The following is a 24,069-nucleotide window of genomic DNA, read 5'->3' as shown; positions in this document are numbered from 1 at the left end:
TGCTATATAGTAATGATGGCTGACATTTATGTAGCATTTTAATGTTTACAAAACACTCTATGTACATTCTCATTTAATACAGTAATGCATTGGCTTTAAAAGATTTCATCCTTCCTGACTTTGTGAATCTATTGCACACAGAAGGCTATCCCCAAAGGAGTAGTTCCTGCCTTTATTTAAATGGATAGACACATCATTTTCTGATTACAGTTACCAGGTTATGAGAGAAAATCCACTTGCCCTTTGTTCTTTCCTTTGGAGAACTGCGTTAATTTTGAAAACTGCCGTAAGCCTGAACCAGCAGGGGGCCACATCAGTAATGAGAAAGGTTAGAATTCTGAATTCTCTTTTTCCCAGTGCCACTGTATGGAGTCCTCAGATATGCAGTGGGTTTGGCCATGGATTACTCATTTGGCCTTTCAGACCCTCCCTCCTTCCACTCATCTGGGCATGAGCTTTAGGCATTCCATTTGTTTGCAGAGTCCCTGATAACATAGGTCTTTAAGTGGGCTTAAATAAGAAACAAACCAAGTAAAAAAGAGTAAAATACCCCTGTTTCTGGCAGGGAGGGGGCAGAGAGAAGAAATGACAGAAGAGAAACGGTGATTTTTGCTAACAAGTTAAGAGTCATCATGTTATGATCACTAATCATTTCTTGTATGACCCTCTGGTTGCTCCCAAAAATGTGATAAGAAAGGATTTGAAGGAAGGGAAGGAGGCTTGTCAGATAGATAGTAGAAAATTGTTACAGTCCTGTAAATGGCAGAGAGTATATAAATGTCTACATTGTTGGTTGTCTTTTTACAAAGTAATCAGAAAATTGTATTTTAATGCCTGACATAGTGTCTTGAAATGTTTGAGTTGCTTTCAATCTCTTTCCCAAATTCTGAAATTAATTTTGTAGGGAAGGGGGAAACAGAGAGAAACAAAGTTATTACATAGGAGATGCTTAATAACTGTTTATTGCTGATGGTGCCTTAAAAATAAGACACGGAGGCATGAAACTGTACAAAGTCCCTTAAAAGCATATTCACTAGTTCTTAGATGTTTGAGAAGAGGTACAGATATATTTTCTGTGGAGCAGTGATTTGCTGGAAACTGTGGAGATATTAGGGAGTGCCTTGTTTGGTGGGATTTATTTTGAAGTTGTTAAAAAGTTCATTCTTCTAGGTCACTCATCTGTGCTGGATCCCTGGAGAACCACTTATGCTCCAGACCTCTGAGGATAAAAGCATCAGGTGGGCTTGCTGATGGAGTAGGGATCTGTAGAGCTCACCTTGTAGGGTACATGCTTCCTAGATTTGATTCTTGTCCTTTACTGTTAGCTTCATTCCTTCTGCCCCCTGGGAAGTCCCCATGTGGAAGTCGCAGGGACCATATTTGGTCCTATGTACAACCCTCGACAAGAGACCCCTACGGTCCCAACTAAATCTGCTGCTGCCTCCGTGTCCCCATTTTGGAGGTGCTTGTTTGAAGTTGGTCTCCCCACCTGCAGTCACCAGCTGCTCTTGCCTGACCTCTTCCTTATTTCTCCACTTAGCTGCCTAACGTGTCTCTGTGATTGTACACTTAACTGAAGCCCTCTTTTTAGCTGCTAGTCTCTTCTTTTCTTTGGCAGCTAGGTGGTGCACTGGATAGAGTGCTGGGCCTGGACTCAGGAAGACCTGAGTTCAGATGTGGCCTCAGACATTTGAGACAAGTCACTTAACCTTCATCTGCCTCAGTTTCCTGAACTGTAAAATGGAGATAATAATAGCACCTACTTCCCAAGGTTGTTGTGAGGATCAAATGAGATAATATTTGTAAGGCACTTAGCACAGTGCCTGGAACATAGTAGGTGCTAAATAAATGCTTATTCTTTCTCCTTTTCCTTTGGTGTGGAGACTATCAACACTAAAATAGATCTGGGAAGGGGGGGAGGGAAGGTATTGCTTTTTAAGTGTGGAGCAGAAGCAGAATTATAATTAATGGAATTAAGGGAAAGAGCTATATTTTGTGATGGCAGGAACTCTAGATTATGACTCCACATAGAAAGTGCTAGAAACCATGTAAGAAAATGTAATGAAAATAATCCCATGAATTGACCTCATGCATAAGTTGAAGAATATCTGTAAATCTTCTGTATCTGATTTCTAGAATAATGCCCATCTCTCTTAGAGCAATTTCCTTATCACATTCAAAACAGATCTCACAGTATGATTAGAACCAGGTCACCAGCCCCAAATTACCTGGAAAAAATCAAGTCACTTTATTTAAAATCTTGTCAATTAAATCTTTGAATAGAATATTCCAAAACATCAGCAACTAATGTCATTTCTTAGAGCCATTTCACCAACTCTGGAACCTTGTGGACAGACCCATTTTGGGGAGCATTGTCTCCTAGACAACACAGGACATTCCATGGTTTTGGTCCTGGGCAGAAAAGAACCAAATATTTTGTATTAGCAGATTATCTAAAGTAGGTATATTGTATATGTTTAATCCACCATTTCCAACCCAATTCATTTCAGAATTTGGGACAGTCGCAGGTTGCAAGTGGCTCATAAATTTCCAGTAAAGCAGCATATTCAGACCTACTGTGACGTCAGTCCAGATGGATATAACTGTGTCTCTTGTAGCAGTGGCTTTGGAGGGGAAGGCTGTGAAGCAACGGTAAGAGATTATATCAAAAACAGAAGGTAACTCCTACCACATGACAGCCCTTCAGATATTGAAAACATGGCTGCTAAAGCCCTTTCTACACACTAAACATTCCTAGTTCCCTCAACTAGGTCTCAGAGGACATGGTCGCTAAACCTTTCACCATCTTGGTCTCACTGCTCTGAATGTGCACCAACCAATCTAACACTTAGGACAATGGGGCCTCTTGCCCCCCTTATTCTGGATGTTATACTTCTGTACATCGTCTGCATGGTGACTAGAAGACAAAGCCAATATGTCTGTACCTTCAACTCATATACTTATAGCAAGGACCTCTTACCCATAAGTCCTTTAAAATACCCCAAAGAAACCCAGTACACAGCCGCTGGAGGGTTGCTGTGGGCAGCAGGGCCACTTCAGACTCTCCCTAGGCTGTGGCTATCTGTTTAACAACAGTCTCCTTTGATAAGAAGAGTTTGAGGTACTCACATCAGCTAAACCTACAGAATGCAGATTATTTCTACCAATATTCCTGAATGGTCAGTGCCTTGCACATGGTAGGTACTCAATAAATATAACTCAGGGAATGGATAATTAATGTGTGACTGGGTGGATGTCCTGAGAAATAAAACAGTTAAGAAACTAGAGGAAAATGTGTACAGTGGTTCCTTTTTACACCTTGTGTCATTATGTTACAGTTGTGGGACCTAAGACAGACTAGAGGTAAAATATGTGAGTACAAAGGACATTTCCAGACAGTGACATCCTGTGTCTTCCTGCCGAATGGGTTATCTGTGATACCAGCAATTGCCACCTCATCATACGACAGCAAGGTGAAGATTTGGAACCAAGATACTGGAGGTGAGGAAGTTGCTATATGTTTCTCCAAAAGCACTATCATGGTAATGATTGCTTCTTTTAAAAATTCTCTTTAAATCGGTTTAATATTTGTAGTAGCCTTAGTGCCTGCCTAACTTCCAAGTAGTTAGGGGATCACACTAAGATCCTGGGACCACTCTCTCTCCACCCCTTAGTGGAAGCAATTATAGTGGTATGGTCACTACTGAGCCAGATAGCCTTTACATTTTAAATGGCTTTTACATCTGTGCACATCCCCTACTCCCATGTAAAATGTAATACTCAAAATAACAGTTAGGAAGATTAATGCAGACTTGGCAAATATGAGGGTTTTTCTACAGGATTAAAATGTAAACCCCAGTTGTAGAAGTTCTCTCAAACGTGCCCTCCCTTTCACAACAACAGCTTGGGTTTTCAGATTCCAATAGAATTATTAATACTTCATTGCACAAGAGAATCAGGAAGCCAGAGAGAAAAACATTTCAGGGAACATAGCTACCCAGATTAGTAGGGGTTATCACACTCTGTCCTGTATGCCAAGTACATACAGTTATGTAGATTCTACTTAGATAGAAATCTAAATAACTAGAAAACCTCAGATTCTACTTTTATAGATAAATCATCCAGAATACTTGTTTTGCAGAAGTGGGAATCAGCTTGACTCTTCTGGAGCAAAGATTTAAGGGCATGAGGCAGCATTGTCATCAGCCAGAAACATTGTGAACAGCAATAATCCAGTCACAGACTGAAGGGCAGTCTCCTATATGTAGTATTTTAAAAGCTCCTCTTCATGCATTAGTTTTTTAAGCTATGTAAGGGTAACATTAGCACCTGTGAACTGTGATTGTAAGGGTAGATTTGTCCATTTTGAGTTCATTTCATAATGATTATCTGTTTGAATAATCCATAGAGAAGACTAGTAAAAATTTTTGGCTTTATGCACTAAACTACGTTAAATGAACTTTAAGTGACTATCTCTCAGCCAGTTGGAACAGGCGTCCAAGAAGAAGACATTTGAGGACCTCGGCTCCCTGAAAAGCAGGATTCACTCTACACTCTCAGAGACAGGTCACTAAAAGTCCTCTTAGTTTCCTCACAGTTGGAAGTTTATGCTACATGTCCTTAGTAAATATGGATTTAGTATTTGATTTAACCTCTTTTATTCCAAATCACAAACTATTAGAGCTGGAAAGAACCGTAGAGGTGAAAGGAGGACATTGAGGCTCAATGATGTAAAATTATTTATTCCAGATCACAGTCATTGTTAGAGCCAGGGTGAGAACCCAAGTTCTTTCTGAGCTTCTCGGTTTGTAATACGTCTCTGCATAGTTTTCCCCCAGTGCCTGTAATGCCTTCTCTCCACCCCTCTGCCTCTTAGACTCCTTAGCTGCCTTCAAGGCTTGACTCAAGGACTGTTCCCTCCCTGAAGTCCTTCTTGATTCCTCCAATTGTTAGGGCTCTTTCCCTTATCAAATTCGTTTGTATTTGCTCATCTATATGTTCTATGTCTGAGCAGAATGTAAGCCCCCGTAAGAACAGGCACCATTTTTAAGTTTGGTTTGGTTTTTCCATTCTTTCCTCAGCATCTAGCAGTAGTCAGGCCAACTCCATCAGCATTTACAAGGCGCCAGGCAATGGGCTAAGTGCTGGGGATAAGAAGAAAGACAAAACAGCTCCTGTCTTCAAGGAGCTCACAGTCTAATTGGGGGAGACCACAAGCAAGCAACTATGTACAAACCAGATGTATATAGGTTAAATTGAAGGTAATCTCAGAGAGAAGACACTGACATTAAGGAAGCCAAAAAGCCTTCTTGAAAAATTTTAGCTAAGACTTGAAAGAAGCCAGAAGGCAGAGTTGAGGATGGTCACTTTGATAGCTGAGTGGAGCATAGTCTTTTTTTTTGGGGGGGGGTTAAGCAGTTGGAGTTAAGTGACTTGCCCAGATTCACACAGCTAGTGAGTGTTATGTGTCCACCTTGCTGCCCTGTAAGTGGAGCATGGTCTTGAGGCAGGGAGATCAACCAGAAGACTGCTGGTCCAGGTTTGAAGTGATGAGAACCTGCAGCTGGGTTAGAGGAGAGATAGACATGTCCTAGAAATGAAAGAATGTGGAGGTGAGGGTGATGCCAAGGTCACAAGCTTGAGTGATTGGGAGGATGGTGGTGCTCTTTACCATATTGGAGAAGTTAGGAGAGAAGGTTTTGGGGGAAAGATCATGATTTCACTTTTGGACATATTGAGTGTAAGATATCTAAGGAGCATCCAGTTCCAGATGTTCACTAGGCAATTGAACATGCAAGATTGGAGGTAAAGAGATAGGTTAAGGCTGAACAAATAGATCTGAGAATCATCTGCCTAGAGATGAAAATTAAATCTATGGGAGCTGATGAGATTACCAAGTAAAATAAGAGCAGGAGAAGAGGGGAGGGCCCAGGACAGAGCCCTTGGGAATGGCCAAGATTTAAAAAGCATGGGGCAGCTAGGTGGTGCAGTGGATAGAGTACTGGCCCTGGAGTCAGGAGGACTGAGTTCAAATCCAGCCTCAGACACATAACACTCACTAGCTGTGTGACCCTGGGCAAGTCACTTAACCCCATTGCCTAGCCCCGCCAAAAAAAAAAGGTTTAAAAAGCATGTCCTGAAGATAAGCCAGCAAAGGAGATTGTGAAGAAGCAGTTGGACAGGTAGGAGAAGAACAATGATAAAGGTGGTATCATGAAAGCCCAGAGAAAAGAGTATCAAGGAGAAGAGGGGGACTTGACAGAGAGATCAGGAAGGATGAAGACTGAAAAAGGCCTTTGGATTTAGCATTTAAGAGATCATTCATAACTTTGGTGAAAGTAGTCTCAGTCAAGTAATGAGGCCATAAGTCAGGTGCCAAGAGTTGAAAAGGAAGTGGAGGCACCAATTGTAGATGGCCTTGTCAGGGAATTTAACCATGAAAAAGAGAAGAGATACAAGATGACAGCTATCAGAGATGGAGAAATCCAATGAGAGGGGGTTTTGGGGGGGTTTTTTTATATACATTTACTTATTTTTAGTTTTCAACATTCAGTCCCACAAGTTTTTGAGTTCTAGATTTTCACCCCATCTCCCCCCTCCCCCCACCCCAAGATGGCATGCATTCTGAATATCCCTTCCCCTAGTCTGTCCTCTCTTCTATCTCTCCCCCCTTCTCTTATCCCCTTCCCCTTCTGTTTTCCTGTAGGGCAGGACAGACTTCTGTACCTCATTTCCTGTATTTCTTATTTCCCAGTAGCATGTGAAAACATTTTTTTTAAACACATGTTTTTAAAACTTTAGGTTTCAAATTTTCTGTCTTCCTCCCTCCCCACCCACCCTCATTGAAAAGGCAAGCAACTCAATATAGGTTATACATGTGCAGTTATGCAAAACACATCCGTAGTAGACATGTTGTGAAAAACTAACTCTATTTCCCTTAATCCTATCCTGCCCTCCCATTTATTCTATTCTTTCTTTTGACCCTGTCCCTCCTCAGAAGTATTTACTTCTGATTACCCCCTTTCCCAATCTGCCCTCCTCTCTATCATCCCCTTGCTCTCTTGTCCCCTTCTCCTCCTGTTTTCCTGTAGGGTAAGACAGATTTCCATACCCAATTGAATGTGTATGTTATTCCCTCCTGAAGCCAAATCCTATGAGACTAAGATTCACTCATTCTCTCTCACCTTCCCCTGTTTCCCCTCCACTGCAAGATACTTTTCTTTTCTGTTTCTTTTTTGTGAGATAATTTACCCCATTCTACCTCTTCCTTTCTTCTTCTCTGAGTATAATCCTCTCAAATGAGAGTTTTTTTAAAGATGAGGAAAACATGGACTGTATTTGTAGGCAACAGGGAGAGATTTAAGCAGTCAGTCAACAGGGAGAGATTGAGGATTAGTGAGGGAGTGGGAGTGATAGAGTCAATGATCTTCTCGAGAAGATAGGGTGGAATGGGATCACTTGTACATGTAGAGGGGTTAGCCTTGCCAAGGAGAAAGGCTGCCTTATGATGGGAGATGGATAAAAGAGGAGATGGTGGCAGAAGGTATCTGAATGATGAGATGAGCAGGGGAGAAGAGGGAGCTCCTGGTAATGGCCCCAATTTTTTCAGTGAAATATGATGCAAAGTTCTCAGCTGAGAGGATGAGGGTAGGGGAAGCCATGGTAGGTTTGAGGAGGGATGAAAAGGTTTGGAAGAGCTGCCAAGGAAAGTGGCTTGATTAGGGAGGCATAACAGGATTTTCTTGCTGCAATGAGAGCAAGGTTGAAATGATAAATTTGTAGTGATTTTCTCCAGCTTCATTCAGCATGAGAGCAAGAGCAAAGGCAGCAGGTAGTGGAAGTAATCCAGGGCTGGGCTTGGCAAGGCATGATTGGCGATAGGATGAGAGAGCAAGGGACAGGAGCATAGTCTAGAATTGAACTAGATTCACCAAGGAGTCAAAATGGGACTGGGAAGAGAATGGGTAGCTAGTGTAAGAATGATGGCTAGAGGGAAAATTGAGGGGTAGAGAGATTGCACGTCACAGAGAGGACAAAGAGCAGGGTAGGGGGTCGTAAGGCAGAGGGAAAGGTAGGATTACATAAAAACGAAAATTACAGTTATCCCTTCCATATCACAGTGGTTAGGGGCACAGTGCCCCTGTGGTCTGGAAAATCTGCATAAAATTTTTTGGCCCTCCTTTTGTCACAGAGAAGTCTAAATTATTATGGTATTAAAAGATAAAATATGTTGATATTATACAATACTGTACATATATTTTATGCATTTCTAAGTTTCTGAACTTATTCTGTGTCATCTGCTGGTCTTCTTGTGTTGTCTGCAGCTTCCACAAAATTCCCCCAAAAATTTCCATTTAATTTCTTATGCCGACCCAAGACATATCAGAATCACAAAGGGGAAAGTTGCGATGTGGAAGGGATAACTGTAGTTGATAAAAGAATTTCATAGTTCGTAAGCATGGAAGTGGAACATTTGTGGAGTGATGGCAGGATCAAGGGTGTGACCATCCTTGCGTGAGGATGAAGTGGGGTGGAGAAGTAGATCTTGGGAAACAGGTTGAGAAACGGAGTTACAGTGGTTGAGGAGGTATCAACATGTATTTTGAAGCCCCCTAGGATGAAGGCAGGAGTTGGAGAGCAGAGAAAGAATGAGTCATGACCTGAACTCCAAAGCAGGTAGGAGTGTCCTGGAGGTTGGTAAATAATAACCATCAAAATTTTGAATGGTAGTAGCTACTTAATAAATGCTCCACAAACAATGTGTATTGAGTAAAATGATGCTTTATGGTACCTACCTAGTAGGATTGTTGTGAAGTTTAGGTGAATTAATATATTTAAAGTGTATTGCCAGTCTTAAGGTACTATAAATGTTAGCTATTCTCATTGTACTGTGCTATAGTGTATTGTATTGTAGTGTACTGTATTACCCTCCTGTTGTTATGTCCTGTGTACCTTATGAGAGGCAGCATGGCGTGGTGGGTGGAGAGTAGTCTCAAGGCCAGGGTTCAGAACGGCTCTGACACACAATGGCATCTTGTAGCGCTCTGAACGACTAAGACTTTTGTTTTGCTTTTTTTTGGTGAGGCAATCAGGGTTAAGTGACTTGCTCAGGGTCACACAGCTAGACTTTTGATTGTAGAAATGGTGCCCGGGGCAGCTAGGTGGCGCAGTGGATAGAGCACTGGCCCTGGATTCAGGAGGACCCGAGTTCAAATGCAGCCTCAGACACATAACACCTGCTAGCTGGGTGACTCTGGGCAAGTCACTTAACCGCATTGCCTAACCTCCCCCCCCAAAAAAAAAAGAAATGGTGCCCATCCCTGCATTGTTTGCTGATGTTTCTGAAGAAACTAATGGCCTGTTCCTTTTTCCAGCCTGCCTTTTTACCCTCCCTCTGGATGGATCTGGCCCTTTGGCTTCCTTGGCCATCTGTGACACCTCCTCCCTACTTTGTGCGAGTTTCAACTCTGGAATTCACTTACTCAGGATCAATAACAGCAAAGGGCTGCAGATGCAGGAAGTGGCCACGTTCTGATGCCTCGCTGCCTTCCTCTGTAAAGGGAGCTCAGGTGAAAAAAATTCCCGGAACCTCCTCTCTCAGCGTAAGCTTTTCTCTTCGGCTGTGTCCATGGCGCTCAGGAGGGCATAAGGAACACATTTAGGAATGATACACAGGTGTTAGCACAGAGGTTGAAACAAGTCCATTGTTTCAAAAACAAGATTATTTCATTTAGTTTAGAAATGTACATCAGTTATGAAGTTCTTAAGCCAAACTTCATTTGAACAGATTCTAATTTTAAAACTCTTTGACCCACCATCCAAAAGTCAGTTTATTCCTCAAAACATGCCCACTTTGTGATAGGTGAGAGATGGATAGGGAGGGACCAGGTGGAGAGACTCCCACCGCTGCTGCCAGTCAGCAGCTTCTCTAAAACTTACCGTCTTAGAGAGCTGCCCTAGAGGCCCTGACTTGCCCAGGATAGGTCAGAGGTGGAACGTGAAAGCAGGTCTTCCTGACTTGGAGGCCAGCCTCATGCCAAAGGAAGGTGTAGGCAGAATTCAGAAGGGACAAATAAACATCCCAGGAGCTAAGGTGGCGCCGGGTGAAAATGTGTCTAGGCCCCATCAGATTCTGTTCAGTGTCTCAGTCAGTGCTGTATGCTCAGTGCAGATAAGTCCTGACTGTTTGGGTCCATGTTCCTTCCCTTCTCCTTTGACTCCGACCCCATTCCTGCAGTGTCCCCTGGGTCCATGGCAACTATGATAGGGAACAGGAGAAGCAGTAAGAAGTATGAATACTTTAATGAATTCCCAGCTCAAGGAGTAAAATAGCAGGGAATATCAATGAATCCTAGATTCACCCCATGCAGCAAAACTTGCAGAATGGAAATGTAACCTGTACTGAGCCTGCTGCAAAGAGGGTTCTGTTCCAGGGCCTGCTTCAGAGAAGGGCTGCCCGTTTTGTATCTGAAGTTCCCATAAAAACCTTCATCAGCCAAGGTTGACTTTGGATCCTGGGGTTACTGGATCTTCATCTAGAGCTCCTTCTCTCTCTTTTCCCATTTGAGGCTCTAGCATTAGGTTGCCTTATTTTTTTTTTCATTTTTTTTTTAAGTTTTGCCAAGGCAAAGGCTTGCTCAGGGTCACACAGTTAGTAAGTATCATGTGTCTGAGGCCTGAGGTCAGATTTGAACTCAGGTACTCCTGACTTCAAGGCCGATGCTTTATCTACTGCGCCACCTAGCTGCCCCCCAGGTTGCCTTATTCTTACCAGGTTACAGAAAGAAACCAAATGGTGCAGAAGTTTAGGCAGCAAAGGTCAATAAGTATAACAAGGGAAATTGAACCAGAGATAGGAGCAGAAAGGAATCATGTGCTTTGGGTTTTTTTTCTTTTTTTAAATTTTTTTTTTGAAAATTCTGAGCTTAATGTACATCAAGTAAAATGAGCATTTCCTTGTGTAAAGTAGAACAGAAAAAAGGGGGGTCATACATGAAACTAAAAATTTCACACATATTGCTTACTTTTCTTTTAAGTATCCAATGTAACTTTCAAAGCTTTTTTGTGGTTTCCTTTTCTTGCCTTTTTTTCCTGTACATTTTAAAAAAATGCTTCAATTAGCTCTTTTATTTTTTTCTTTTTTGTTTGGCAACCCTATTACTACCCTCCTTTTTCTCCCCTCCCCCACTGAAAAAAGAAAAGCAAAAGGTTTATAACATATACATAATCAAGGGGGGGAAATTCCTACATTGGCCATCTTTGTATGTTTTTTTCTGAAACTTGAATCCATCTCTCAAGTTTTCTAAATATACTTTGCCCCAAGTTAGTTATGTTGAATTTAATCAAAGGTTACTTAACAGGTAAACCTTAATCCCAATTTTCAGTCAAGGTTTTTATGCACTCATTTAGAGCAGCCTTCCTTGCTCTATAAATTCCCAGTCTTCAGGCAAGACCACATTTAAATCACATCAGACAAATTTATTCTCCTCTGTAGTAGTATATTACATACTCTTTGCTCTCTCTCTCTTGCTGTGTCTTTCTCTTTTCTTTTTCTTTCTCTCTGTTTCATTCTGTCACACACATATTGCATCTCTCAATATTCCTAATAAGCCACCTGAATTCTCTTTGTACAGTTTAAGCATCTTGTATTGTTTCCTCTACAATGGAGATGGAGGAATAGACAATTATCCTCTGTAAAACAACAAAACTTCCTTTTTTTCCAGGTTAAATAATTCTGATTGCGTTAGCCTTTCCTTATAAATCTTATTTTCTAATTTTGTTATTTCCCTCTAAACCCTATCTGGAGTCTTTCTCATGTTACAGAGCTCCATATTTAAGTAATCCCATTAGCTTTAGCAAACGTGTATAAAATGCCTTCTCAGTGCAAGGTATTATTATAGTAGGTGCTGGTGATACGAGAGGTAAAAAATAATATGACCCCTGTTCTCAAGAAGGGGCTATCTAGCACATAAGAAGAGGGAGAGAGCATGCTAATGATGTCACACATTTTGCCTGATTGACCTTCTGCCTCATTTGAGCCCAAACCTATGCATTCAAGATGTCTGGCTACCTGAAATCTCTCTGATGTGTGTCAGGGCGCCATTTTGCAGTTGACATCCTCTCATTCCTAGAAGTAGGAGCGAGATCAGGTAGGGAGAACGAGGGGAGCAGGCTCAGTCAGGAAAACTGAAGCAAGTCAGGGCCAGCCATGATAGACCTGAAAGAATTGAAAGGAAGAAAACTTGCTGATTTAGCTCTCAAGAAAATTGCCTTTTCAGGCCAACAATTTCTCTCTCTAGAGAAACTAGAGTAACCGTGGCAGCAGCTCTTACTTCATTGGTCTGTGCAGGGTCTAGAACTGAGGAGTAATATTGGCATAGTAAAAAGAGCACTGGATTTGGAATCAGAAGATTTGGATTCAGAGCTCAGTTCTGCTCACTAGGTGACCTTGGGCAAGTCAGTTCACCTTTCTGGGCCGCAGTTTTCTCTTCTGTAAAATGAGGAGATGGGACTAATTGGTTTCTAAGGTCTTTTTTGTCTCCAAATCCTCTGACTTATATAAGTTTTACTTGAAAAAAATGTTAAACTACCAATGGCTGATTAGGATCCCATTTCCAGTGTTTGCCTAAGCTGTGTGCTAAAGACTGATATAAGTTGCTTACCAGTGTATTTCCATCTAATTCAGTGAATGTTTTTTGAGCACCTACTACACACAGATCCCTCTCAGTCAGCTCTAACTACCCTGAGCCAGATTGTCCAAGTGCCCAAAGGTCCCTCTCTTGAAAACAGCACAAACTTTTTTCTACCAAGAATAGTTTTCTAAGTTGCTGCTTCAGTTACAAACAATCCCTAGCTCCCAAAGAGGGTTGGTTTGTTCTCAGGTAATGGTTTTGGCACTTGGAGAATCTGACCCACTGTATCCTAAGGGTAGTGTGACTAAATGTTTTTGTTAGAAATGTGAGTGAACAGAAATGTTCTGGGTCTCCATGCAGAGGTAATGTTGAATCCCTTGGTAGTGACTTGGGGAAAAGAACTTATCTTGATTTGTGTTTTAAATGTGATTTTAAAATTAAATAACTTTTTATATTTGTACTGTGGTTGGTAACCAGCAATAATAATGTATTGACTGCTTTACATAGGCAAATTCAATGTGAATTTTTAAAAGTCTTCACAAGTTGATTGGTGAATTGTATCAAATGAAAGATATCAATCCATTCACTCAACACATATTTATTGAAAATGTACTATATCCAAGGCACCAATGGCACTTTTGTTTGGTATCGTGAAACCTGAGCATATTTTTTTAGAGATTGAACACTTATTTCATGTGGTATGTCTTTTGTATTAAATACTGAGTTAAAATAAGTGAATAAAATTGAAAACCCAGCCTATGTTGTACTTGTGTGTGTTTCTGAAGAAACAATACCAACTATGCTAAATTTAGTTAAGATGAAAATATTTGTGAATTTGTCTTAAATAAATTTGTATATGTGTACAATGTTAGTTGCCTTTGCCAACATATTTTGAACCCTGAAACAGAAGATCCCTCACTTTCTCATAACTCCTTTATGCCCTTTTGTCTCTTTCAGTTCAAATCAATCTACAGAGTATATACAATTTTAAAAGGCTACTTGTAGTTTTATTAACTTTTGAGTGCTGCATGTGCAGAGAAAAAAGTACAATTAATTGATATGAGTTGTCCTCCTCTCCCTATCTAATCACTAGTATCCATACCAAAAGCAGTAAAATTGTCACAGTACCTTTCATGTCTTACAATGCAAAGACTGGAAGGGACCTTAGCAAAGTCTAGTCTAATTCCTTCATCTTACAGTGGGAAAACTAAAGTCCAGAGAAAAGAAACTTGCCCAAAGCCACATAATGAGTCAGTGACAGAATCAAAATTCACGTTAACTGATGCCAACTTCTCTTCTCTAGTTGGACTAACTTCATGGATCATCATTTCCATTTTGTCTCTATGGCTTTCCTTCGTCTTGATTTCTCTCAAAAGGCAGTCCAAAGCTGGACCCAGGACCTTAGGAAAGGTCTACAGGGATGCTCCCTCACCTGCACATCGAAGCCCGCCTCTGTCAGGCCAAGGTCCATCCCTAAGCAGCTGTCCAATTAGTGGTCCACAGCAAAGTCTGAATGCCAACACCTAGTTATGTACCTATGGGAACACCTAAGGAGGAGACAGAAGAAGGCAGAAAGAAGGAAAGGGAAGGACAACCCTGTGGTTAGAAGTCATTTGTATACGGACAGGATGATAAGCAAGGCCAGAGAGTGACCAAGGAGACAGAGAATCTCCACACCCAAAGGACCTGGCAAACCTCTCTGCAGGAGAGGCTTGGGATGTGATGGATGGCCACTGATTCTTCTGACTGAACCAGCTGCTGCTGTACAGAGCCAGGAGCCAGCAATTCCAGGGTGACCAGGGTCTCTAGGGCTAGCTTAGCCCCCTGCCCTGGGTATGGCCATGGGGCTGGGGCTGGGAGAATGGAACACAGTTTATTTCCCTCCAGTCAGATATCAGGCAAGGCTTGCATTCATGGAAGGAATTTGCCCAAGATCTCCATGTTTTATGGGAGCTTCAAAGACCCCCCCACTTTGGGGGGATCAAGGCAGCAGTCCTGCAAAACAGACAGAGGAAAAGCTTGTCTGACTTGAAAGGACACATCCAGGCCAGACATTCCATGCAGAAGGTCTGAGAGCAGGGGAGGAGCAGGGACTCCTGGAAGGCACCATCATAAGTGCTGTAGCAGACAAGGCACTCTGGGATGGGTCTCAGGCACCTCTCTGGGCTCAGTCAGACTTGGAGGGAAGACATCTCTTTCATGGTATGATATGGGGCAGCAGCAGTATTCTTGAAAGCAGACACACTAGCACCAACTCCAAAGTATTGTGGGCACGGAAGCCCCCAGCCTGGGACTGAACAATCCTCTGATGTACTTCCCTTTGCAGAATACCCTTCAGTTGGCCTTTCAGAATACCTTTCAGTTGGACCCTGTACTTCCTCATAGCCTTAGCCAGGCGGCTTGGAGAATGCCTTAGTTACTAAGCTTCCTGAGTTTGTAAGGACAGGAGCCAGCCCTCTCTTCCTCTCCCCAATTAGCAACTGCAGTGATACATTTCGAGACACCCTCCTCCTCCACATTTCTGCCTCATAGAGATACACCCCCACAGGGATCATTGTACAAGGCTAAAGAATGGCATTACAGTCATCATAATTCACATTCCTATAGCATCTGAGGTTGACAAAGCCCTTTCCTACCATAACCCTGCGAGGTGAGAAGTCTAAGTATTATTTTGTAGATAAACACTGAGGTTCAAAGAATTGAAGGGGCTTGTCCAGAATCGATCAGTAAGTTTCAGAGCTGGGAGTCGAGTTCTTTCTCCTCAGTCTAAATTTAGAATTCCACTCTATTACATTTCCTCTCAGTATGAATCTCTCTTTCCACCTACATGTCTACATCATCCCCATCCCCATCCCTCATCCTCATCTTCATTTGTATCTCCATCTCTCATCCCCATAGCCATCCCTTATCCTCATCCCCATCCCCATCATCTCTCATCCCCATCCCCATCTCTGTCCTATCACTATCCCTATCCTTCTCTCACCACACGCAGGTTCACACATATTTACACCCCCAGGCTGGCCTCACCTCTAAGTGAAATAGTTAGCTCATGTCTGTGGTATAATATAATAATAATAATAATAGCTCACATTTATATGATATTTTACATATATTATCTTATTTGATCCTCCCAACAACCCTGTGGGGCAGTTGCTATTATTATTATTCTTATTTTACAAATGAGGAAACTGAGACTGAGGTGAAGTGATTTGCACAGGGGCACGCACCTGAAAAGTGTTTGCAGCAGGATTTGAATTCTGATCTTCCTCAAAATCCAGCACTGTATCTACTGGACCACCTAGGTATTCATTTGCTCCAGACATATGTGAAATATTACCATCAAAAAAATCATTCCTTCAAATTAAGCACTGCCCATTCACTTCTGGTACTTTCAGAAAAGCGCAAGTAGTAAGATATTTAGTCCCTCTTCACTAAAAATTAGTTTAGGCTTTCTTAGCAGAAATAGGGCTGGCTGCCTTAGTTTTGTTTTGTTTTTTTAATTAATTTTGATTTATCAATAATCACTTCCATATGCTTTTGAGTTTAAAATTTTTCTCCCCCTTCCTCCCCACCACCCTCCCCAAGACGGCACACGATCTGATATAGGATATACATATACACTCCTACTTAATATATTTTCACATTAGTGATGTTGTAAGTAAGAATTAGAACCAATAGGAGGAACCACCAGAAAGAGGAAACAAAACTCAACAGAAGAAAAAAAAATAGCAAATAGTATGCTTTGATCTGCATTCAAACTCCATAGTTCTTTCTTCTTTGTGGATAGCATTTTCCATCACGAGGCCTTTGGAGATGTCTTAGATCCTTGTATTGCTGAAAAGGGTTAAGTTTATCAGTATTAGTCATAGCACAATGTGGCTGTTATTTTTGTACAACATTCTCTTGGTTCTGCTCACTTCACTCAGCATCAGACCATACAATTCTTTCCAGGTTTTTCTGAAGTCAGCCTGTTCATCATTTCTTATAGCACAATAGTATTCCATTACATTCATATACCACAACTTGTTCAGCTATTCCCCAATTGATGGGCATCCTCTCAATTTCCAATTCTTTGCCAGGCTGGCTGCCTTAGGACACTGAATTGAAAGAATCACTGAAAGGAGATGAGGGTCCTTAAAACAAACTTCAGATTTTCCTGGAGCTGGCCCAGGTACTGTCTGTGTGATTCATCCTGTCACTTAACTTCTCTGTGTGGATATCACTAATATCCACACCTATCTGAAGCTGCTCTGGTAAATGCTTAACAACTGACTTTTAAACCAAGATGCTTTTAAGTTGAACACTTTTTTCTATCACTTTCTTAAGGCTAGACAACCCACGAAACAATCACTCAAGCCCCAGTTTTGTAGCATTTGCTGATTTCAGAACTATAAATGCTCAAGCTGAAAATTTAACAACTGGTTTTCAAGAGCCACACCCCCTGCTCCTATCTTCACAACTAAAAATCACACATCCCCACACTTTATACAGAATCAACAAACAGCCCTGGTATATAGAAAAAGTCACCAAATTCATCTGAATTTTAGTTTCGACTCTGATTCTCATTTATTTTGTGACCTTAGAAATATCAGTTTAAACCTCTGGGGCTGTTTCCTCTTGTGCAATGAGGATAAGGAATTACAGCCACCACCATCACACACCCACCATCTTTGCAGATCATTAAAATCCCCAGACTCTTCTTCAAATAACTTGCCTTGCCTTCCCCAACTACCAGTGGGGACACCCTTTTCCCTTGCCCTTCCTTTGTCCTTCTCCTAACAACTCTTAGGACATCTAACATCTTAAGATGTCCAGACCCCATCAGGGTGGTTAGTGAGAACAGCAACATGACTGTTCAGACCACTTTCAGTAATCAGGGTGTCACCAGTTACTAGCCTTTCAGGGAGATGGATGACCAGCTGACTTACAGGTCATTTGCCCTGACACTGCATCCTAAAGTCCTCCAGTCTTTACCACCTGCCCTGTTGTTATACCTCCAGATCGCTGGACACCATCATCTGTCCTGCTGAAGCACCCTAAGGACCCTTCGGCCTTCCCATCAGATCAGACTCTTAGGATTCAGGGGCCTTTCCATCCAACCTGCAACTGATCTCTTTTATATGCACTGTCTCCCTTGCTTAAAGTTGGGCTCTTTAAGAACAGAGACTGTCTCTATTGTTTCTTTTGGTATCTTTAGCACCTAGCACAGGGCTAGAGCCATAGTAAGTGCTCAGTGAATGTTTCTTCATTCATTCTTCCAATACAATGGGTTGGATTTAGATGACCTTGGAGATCCCTGCTGGTTCTGAAATTCTGTGATTCTGTGGGAGGACAAGAGAAGACTCTGGTGGACACACAATTACTAAATGCTTCCTTAAAAAACAGCTTTGAGGACTCTAGGGCCAAAGAACATGAAGTTATGTTGGCTAGGCCAAGAACCAAATGAACATCTAAAAGTCTACTGAGAATCCACTCCATCAAATGGAGGCTAAATTAGCCCATGAAGAAGAAGAGAAAGAGAGGACTGAGGTGGCTGGTAAAGGGCACTAAGGCAGCTGACCAGGGCCAGGGGAGCTTCAGGGTGGTAATGACTGTATCTGTCACTTTAAACAAGTCTATGGGAAAGCTGAGCTGCTGATCACTATCCCTTAATAGGGAAGGAAAGCTTCAAGCTATGTATCCAAGGCTCAGCTCCCTTCCACCAAATGCCAGTTCTGCACTGGAACACAGATAGCAAAGAGCAAATAAACCCATTTACCCAAGCTGAGAGCAAACAAAAATCAGAGAAGGTAGGAGAGAGTCCCAGATCTTACCCACAGGAAATTCTCTAAAAATCTCTATTGTAGTAAGCTATGGATAGGGACGTTATCTTCACCCCTTCCTTTTTCTTGCTCTCTCCTCTTCTCTCTCTTCCCCCCTCTCCCTTTCTCTCTTCTCTCCCTCCCTTTCCGCCTTTCCCCTCCTTCTTTCCCTTCTTCCCTCTCTCTCTCCCTCCTTCTCTCTCTCTTTTCCTCCTTTGCTCTCTTCTCCTCTCTCTTCTCTTCCTCTCTTCCTCCCCCTTCCCCCTCTCTCTTCTTTCCCTTTCTTCCGCTCTCTCCCTTTCTCTCTCTTTCTCTCTCTTACTCTCTGAGTAGGTTATGAAAGTAAATGAGGTAATTTGGGGGGGTTGTCACTAATTGCTGGGAGAATCAGGAAAAGCCTCATATAGGAATTAACCCTTTTAAGCTTTAAAGAAAGCTCGGGATCCTAACAAGCATAGGTGAGGAGGGATGGGCATTGGAGGCATGTAGAACAGCCCATGCAAAAAACAGACAGGAGATGGAACATTGTTCTCAAGAAACAAAGAGACCAGTTTGGCTGAATATAGAACATGTGAAGGTGAATAAGGAGGAGTCTGGAGAGAATCCAGGTGAGAGTGGGGTGAAATATGGCTGAGGTCCTTCCTACAAATAGTGGTGCCAGGGAGGGAAGGAGGGCCCAGGACCAAAATTTCTCAGAGTGGTGATGTAGCAAGTGAGGAGGAGGAGGCAGCATCTGGAGGGAGCCCAGGAGAAGCCAATGAGCCTCTCTAAACATAGTGAGCTTGGGCAGCAGACTATGCCTTTGTACCTGACCCCATACCATAAATCATCCTGGCTTAGTAGGACCTGTCTGAGCTTGTGCTCCATTGGAGTACCTTCTATAATAGTCAGGAATCCAGCATGGCCTCCCTGGGCCCTTCCATAACTGCTGGAATCCAGGGCCACCTCCAGACCACTATGAAGCATCGGAGGAGGACTTATTGGAAGTGTCTGAACCCATAGCTTATTTTTTTCCCCTTTCTTAGAATACTCATAGTGTACAAATGGATTTCTAATTGTGTGGTCTATTATTGAAAAAACTTGAAAATGCTTGCAACAATTAATGTCTAAATAGTAAACATAAAGGATAGAGAGCTTTCCTTAGGAATCAAGAAAATCTGGATTCAGGTCCTGTCTCTGATAGAGACTGTGTGATTGATCCCGTTACTTAATTTCTCTGCCCCAGGTAACTCTCTGAGATGATAAATTTTGGGTTTAGAAAAAAAAATCTGAACTTAACAAACAAAATGAACAAGACCATATTCATTGTAAAACAGAAAGTGGAGATTATATAAGAAATTGGGAACCTCTATAGTGCTTCCTGTTCTTTTAAAACATAATAAACATGCAATAAAAGTAGGCAGCTAAATGGTCCAGTAGATAGAGCACCAGGCCTGGAATCAAGAAGACCTGAATTTAAATCTGGCCTCCCACATTTACTAGCTCTGTAACCCTGGGCAGGTCATTTAGCCTCCATTTGCCTCAGTTTCCTCAACTGTAAAATGGGTATAATAATAGTACCTACTGGGGCAGCTAGGTGGTACAGTGGTTAGATCACTGGCCCTAAAGTCAGGAGGACCTGAGTTCAAATCTGGCCTCAGACCAAACACTTGATACTTACTAGCTGTGTGACCCTGGGCAAGTCACTTAACCCAGATTGCCCTCCTCCAAAAAAATTAGTACCTATCTCCCAGGATTGTTGTGAGGAACGAATGAGATAATAATTGTAAAGTGCTTAGCACAGTGCCTGGCACAAAGTAAGTGCTATATAAACATTAGCTATTATTATTATTAATTATCTCATCATGTAACCTGCTGAAATTGTAAGTTGCAGAACAGTTCCTGACTTGCTGTTGCAGAAAGAGTTTTCCTGGCTGGAGCTCCCTACAGGGATGAAATCACAGGTCCGAACTCCTGAAACCTCTAAAAGTTCACCTTCTTGAGGCTTTTAGGACTTCTCTGAGGTAGATAGCCACAGGTAGGACCCACTCTGCAGCTGACGCTAAGACTGGTCCAGGTCTCTGAGCTAGGCAGAGGCAGGATTTGAATCCAGGTCTTGGGACTCCAGAGAGCTGGGGGTGCTTCCACTACATCAATGCTACCTTGCCTGTCCTCTTGTGGTTAGGTTCTGGGACTGTCCTCTGCCCCTTAAGGGGCCCCAGCAATCTTCCTGCTCCACCTCGGTCCCTATCTCTGTCCCTCACTGTTCAATAGGTTGGGACAGATTCTGTAGTATCACGGGGACCAGCGAGGCCCAATGAACTCCCCTTCCACCCCACCCCCCACCCCCAGCTTTGGCTGCTGCTGCTGTCTGGGGGGCCGGTGAGTTCCTCCGTCTGCCTCCTCCCCTCTCTTACCTCTAGGCAGGTGAGATCTCTTTCTCCCAACTCCCATAAAAAGGCAGGCAGCTGCTGGGTGAGGAGCTCCCAGTGCTGGGTACCTGGGTAAACTGCTTCCATGGAAACCAGCGGCAGCTTTTACAGGTAGAAAGCAACCTCCTGAAGACTAACGGGGGAAGCTTGCTGGGAACCGGGGCCAGCAGGGAAACGCAAGAAGGAAAACACTGTCTTCGCGGGGCAATCCCCACAGTCCGGTTGGACTCGGTACATTCAGGTGGGTTCATGTAGGGCTGGCTGGTGGCCCAGAGAGTAGCAGGGAGGACGGTGTGTGTAGAGGGATTGAGGTTTGTGGGGAACAAAGGAGGAGGAGAGAAAGACTAGGAAGGAGCCAAGACACGCTGAATGGTAGGAAGCTGGTGGGCTCTGAGGCTCTAGAAGGCGCTGCCTGGGGAGATCAAGGAGATCTTGGAGAGTTCCCCCTGCAACCTTTTTGTTCTCACTGAGGCTTCCAGAACCAAGAAAGAACTTTCCCAGATACTGATACCATCCATTTGTGCCTTTTCTGCTAGCATCTTCCCGGTGTCTTCCTCACTGCCTGGTACCAACACTGCCTGGTATACATTCCACTTGTGCAGTCTGTCTGTCCTACCCCAGTTGGACCCAGTAGAGGTAAGTAATGGGCATTTGTCCCCAAAAGTAAGAGAGATCTGGGAATGAACAGAAAGCCTCATGCCCCTGCCTCTTTACTCTAGCGAGCAGCTCTGGGTAAGCACAGAACTCCTGGCCCTGCGGGTACCCCTGTGTCTTTGTCCTGGACATTTGACAGCTGAAGCCACTATGTGGGTGCAGAGGGCTGAAGCTGTTTGTCCAAAACAGCTCATTAAAGCAGAGTATCCAGGTGCCTGGTTTGCAGGTCTGGTGACACCCTCTCCATTCCTAGGCCCCTCCCCTGGGGAGGAAGGGAGGGAACCTTTTGCTTTCCGGGGGTTGTGTTCCCCGACCTCCAAGTCTTCGTGGGAGACCGAAAGACTGAGGGTGGTGGGTGTTCTTCCAGGAGAAGTACAGGCTTAGGTCTCCTGGATGGAGCAGCCCAGGTCTGAGCGATGGCCGAGAAACTGGGAAACGAGCCTGAGGCCGAATGTCCGGTCTGCTGGAACTCATTCAACAATACCTTCCGGACCCCCAAGGTCTTAGACTGCCGCCACTCCTTCTGCATTGAATGCCTGGCCCACCTGAGCTTGGTCTCTTCCTCCCGGCACCGACTGCTGTGTCCCCTCTGCCGCCAGCCTACAGTCCTGGCTTCAGACCGGCCAGTGACTGACCTGCCCACAGACGCTGCTGTCCTTACGCTGCTCCGCCTGGAGCCCAAGCACATCATCCTCGAGGGCCGGCATCTCTGCTTCAAGGATGAGCGCAAGACCAGATACTTCTTGCGCCAGCCCAGGGTCTACACTCTCAACCTGGGGACTGAGCCGGAGAACCAGGCAGGCACAGCCCAGCAGGGGGCAGCGCCCCCCGCCCCTGTGCCGGTCCCCAGCCACTTGTCCCTGCGAGAGTGCTTCCGGAACCCTCAGTTCCGCATCTTTACCTACCTGATGGCTGTCATCCTCAGTGTTGCCTTACTGTTAATTTTCTCCATCTTCTGGACTAAACAGTTCGTCTGGGGTGCAGGGTAAGACATGGGCAAGGACCACAAGCCAGTCAATACAGGGAGTTCTGGGAGGGCCAGGCTTGAACTGGCTGCTACTGGAGAGACCCCCTCTCCCACTTTCCAGATGGATGGGGGAGCGGCTGAGCCCAGAACTAATGCCCTTCTTCTGCAGCGTTTGGTCCTATCACAATCCAGGAGTTGGTAGTCTATTTACTACTGAGAACTTCTGAGACCTGAAGGGGCTAAGAAGGGACCAAGGTGCCATTTTCCCAAGGATGCTGAAATGGGATTCCAGTTCTTTGTTGCTGGGGGGTGGGAGGAAGGTATACCTCCAAAAGCTACCTCAGAAGGCAAATCAATAATGGTCCCCCTGACTGTGATGGAGAAGCAGGTTAGTGACAACAGATGGAAACATTTGGGAGCCTGTAAGCTCTACACCTTGGCTTCAGACCCCAAAGTAGGTCACCTTTCCCCTGAGCCCTCCCAGCTTCAGTCCTGGTTGTCCCAAGTTGTTTTCTCTCTGATAGACCTCTAGAAATTTGTGTGTATGCCAGTCAGTCAATAAACAGTTATTAAGCACCTACTAAGTGCCAGTCATTGTGCTAAGTGCTAGAGATACAAAAAGAGGCAAAAGACAGTCCCTGCCCTCAAGGAGCTTACAGTGTAATGGGGAAGACAACAAACAAATACATACAAATAAGCTCTGTATGAGATAAACAGGAAATAATTAACAGAGGGAAGGCACCAGAATTCAGAGGGATTGGGAAAGGCTTCTTATACCAGATGGGACTTTAGCTGGAACTTAAAGGAAGCCAGGAAAGCCAATAGGTGGAGAGATGAGGATGTATGTGGAAGGACTTATCTAATTCTCTTTCTCTTCTCATTCATTCCCCTGCGCAAACCTTGCTTCCTCACTTTTTCCCCTTCCCCCTTTTCCCATCCAAGTGGTTTCCAGGCAACAGAACTAACTTATCACTTGGAACCATCTCCCCGGTTGCTTAATATAGGAGAGAAATCTGCTACCAAAATTTAATGTGTTGTATGATGCATAAGGTGCCTTACACACCTCAAATAGGAGTCCAAAATTTTAAAGCATTTTATAAATGAGAGGTCAAGGTCAGGGCTGGTGGGAGAAGTCTTTTAACTTTTCCTTCTCATCAAGATGACAGGGAACTTAAATGAAAGGTATAGAAGGAACAGGATCCTGTGGCTAGGCGATCCTCTAAAGCTTAAAGGTCTAAGTAGTTTTCAGATAAACTCCTAGATAGTCATAGAGGTCCCATGAAGAAGGGCAACCTAAATTCTGGCTTTCCTACTTCAGGACTCCAATTCTGAACCAATGAGAATATGTCAGGAGTTGTAAGAATCTGAGGCTGTCATTAGCAGCCAGGTCCCAATTCACTGGCTGCCTGTTCCCACTTGGACTGTCCAGGATGGTGAGAATGCTGGGCCCAAGCCTGTTTGACCTGGACAGAACCATATACCAATCAGGACATTTGATCTTTTCTCATAGTATTTTCTGTTCAGCCTGGTGCTCCATAGAAAAGCTGCCTTCATACCTCTTGCCTTTAGTTCACGACCTGGCCCTGACATTCCAAAATCTTGCT

The 24,069-nt window shown here is 43.5% G+C and overlaps 2 protein-coding genes and 1 long non-coding RNA gene across 4 annotated transcripts in view; 2 read left to right on the top strand and 1 right to left on the bottom strand.

Annotated features, from left to right (window-relative positions):
• The window catches only part of WDR31 (WD repeat domain 31), a 28,063-nt gene extending 14,677 nt beyond the window's left edge, over positions 1 to 13,386 (top strand). Inside the window, exons 7-10 of the mRNA XM_020965655.2 lie at positions 1,171 to 1,238; positions 2,511 to 2,652; positions 3,339 to 3,501; positions 9,375 to 13,386. Of these exons, the coding sequence (XP_020821314.1) occupies positions 1,171 to 1,238; positions 2,511 to 2,652; positions 3,339 to 3,501; positions 9,375 to 9,535 (534 nt within the window). The 3' untranslated portion in view covers positions 9,536 to 13,386. The remainder of the gene's footprint in view (positions 1 to 1,170; positions 1,239 to 2,510; positions 2,653 to 3,338; positions 3,502 to 9,374) is intronic.
• LOC144455900 (uncharacterized) lies at positions 945 to 20,909 on the bottom strand. 2 transcript variants are annotated; one of them, XR_013484735.1, is made up of 6 exons: positions 20,830 to 20,909; positions 14,065 to 14,179; positions 11,025 to 12,217; positions 9,483 to 10,258; positions 2,574 to 2,639; positions 945 to 2,412 (listed from the first exon to the last, which is right to left on the bottom strand). It is a non-coding gene; the product is annotated as an uncharacterized LOC144455900 (long non-coding RNA). The 2 variants fall into 2 exon arrangements; XR_013484736.1 differs by lacking the exon at positions 2,574 to 2,639.
• Positions 20,910 to 21,914: 1,005 nt separating this feature from the next.
• Positions 21,915 to 23,037, top strand: RNF183 (ring finger protein 183). The gene has a single exon (XM_020965658.2). The coding sequence runs from the start codon at positions 21,915 to 21,917 to the stop codon at positions 22,485 to 22,487; it is 573 nt and encodes a 190-aa protein (XP_020821317.1). The 3' UTR covers positions 22,488 to 23,037.
• The last annotated feature ends 1,032 nt before the right edge of the window (positions 23,038 to 24,069 follow it).

Source organism: Phascolarctos cinereus, unplaced genomic scaffold, assembly GCF_003287225.1.
Source record: "Phascolarctos cinereus isolate Bilbo 61053 unplaced genomic scaffold, phaCin_HiC Scaffold_2;HRSCAF=192, whole genome shotgun sequence".
Lineage (NCBI taxonomy): Eukaryota > Metazoa > Chordata > Mammalia > Diprotodontia > Phascolarctidae > Phascolarctos > Phascolarctos cinereus.
The sequence above is the reverse complement of the archived record's forward strand: the minus strand, read 5'-3'. Positions and strand labels throughout refer to the sequence as shown.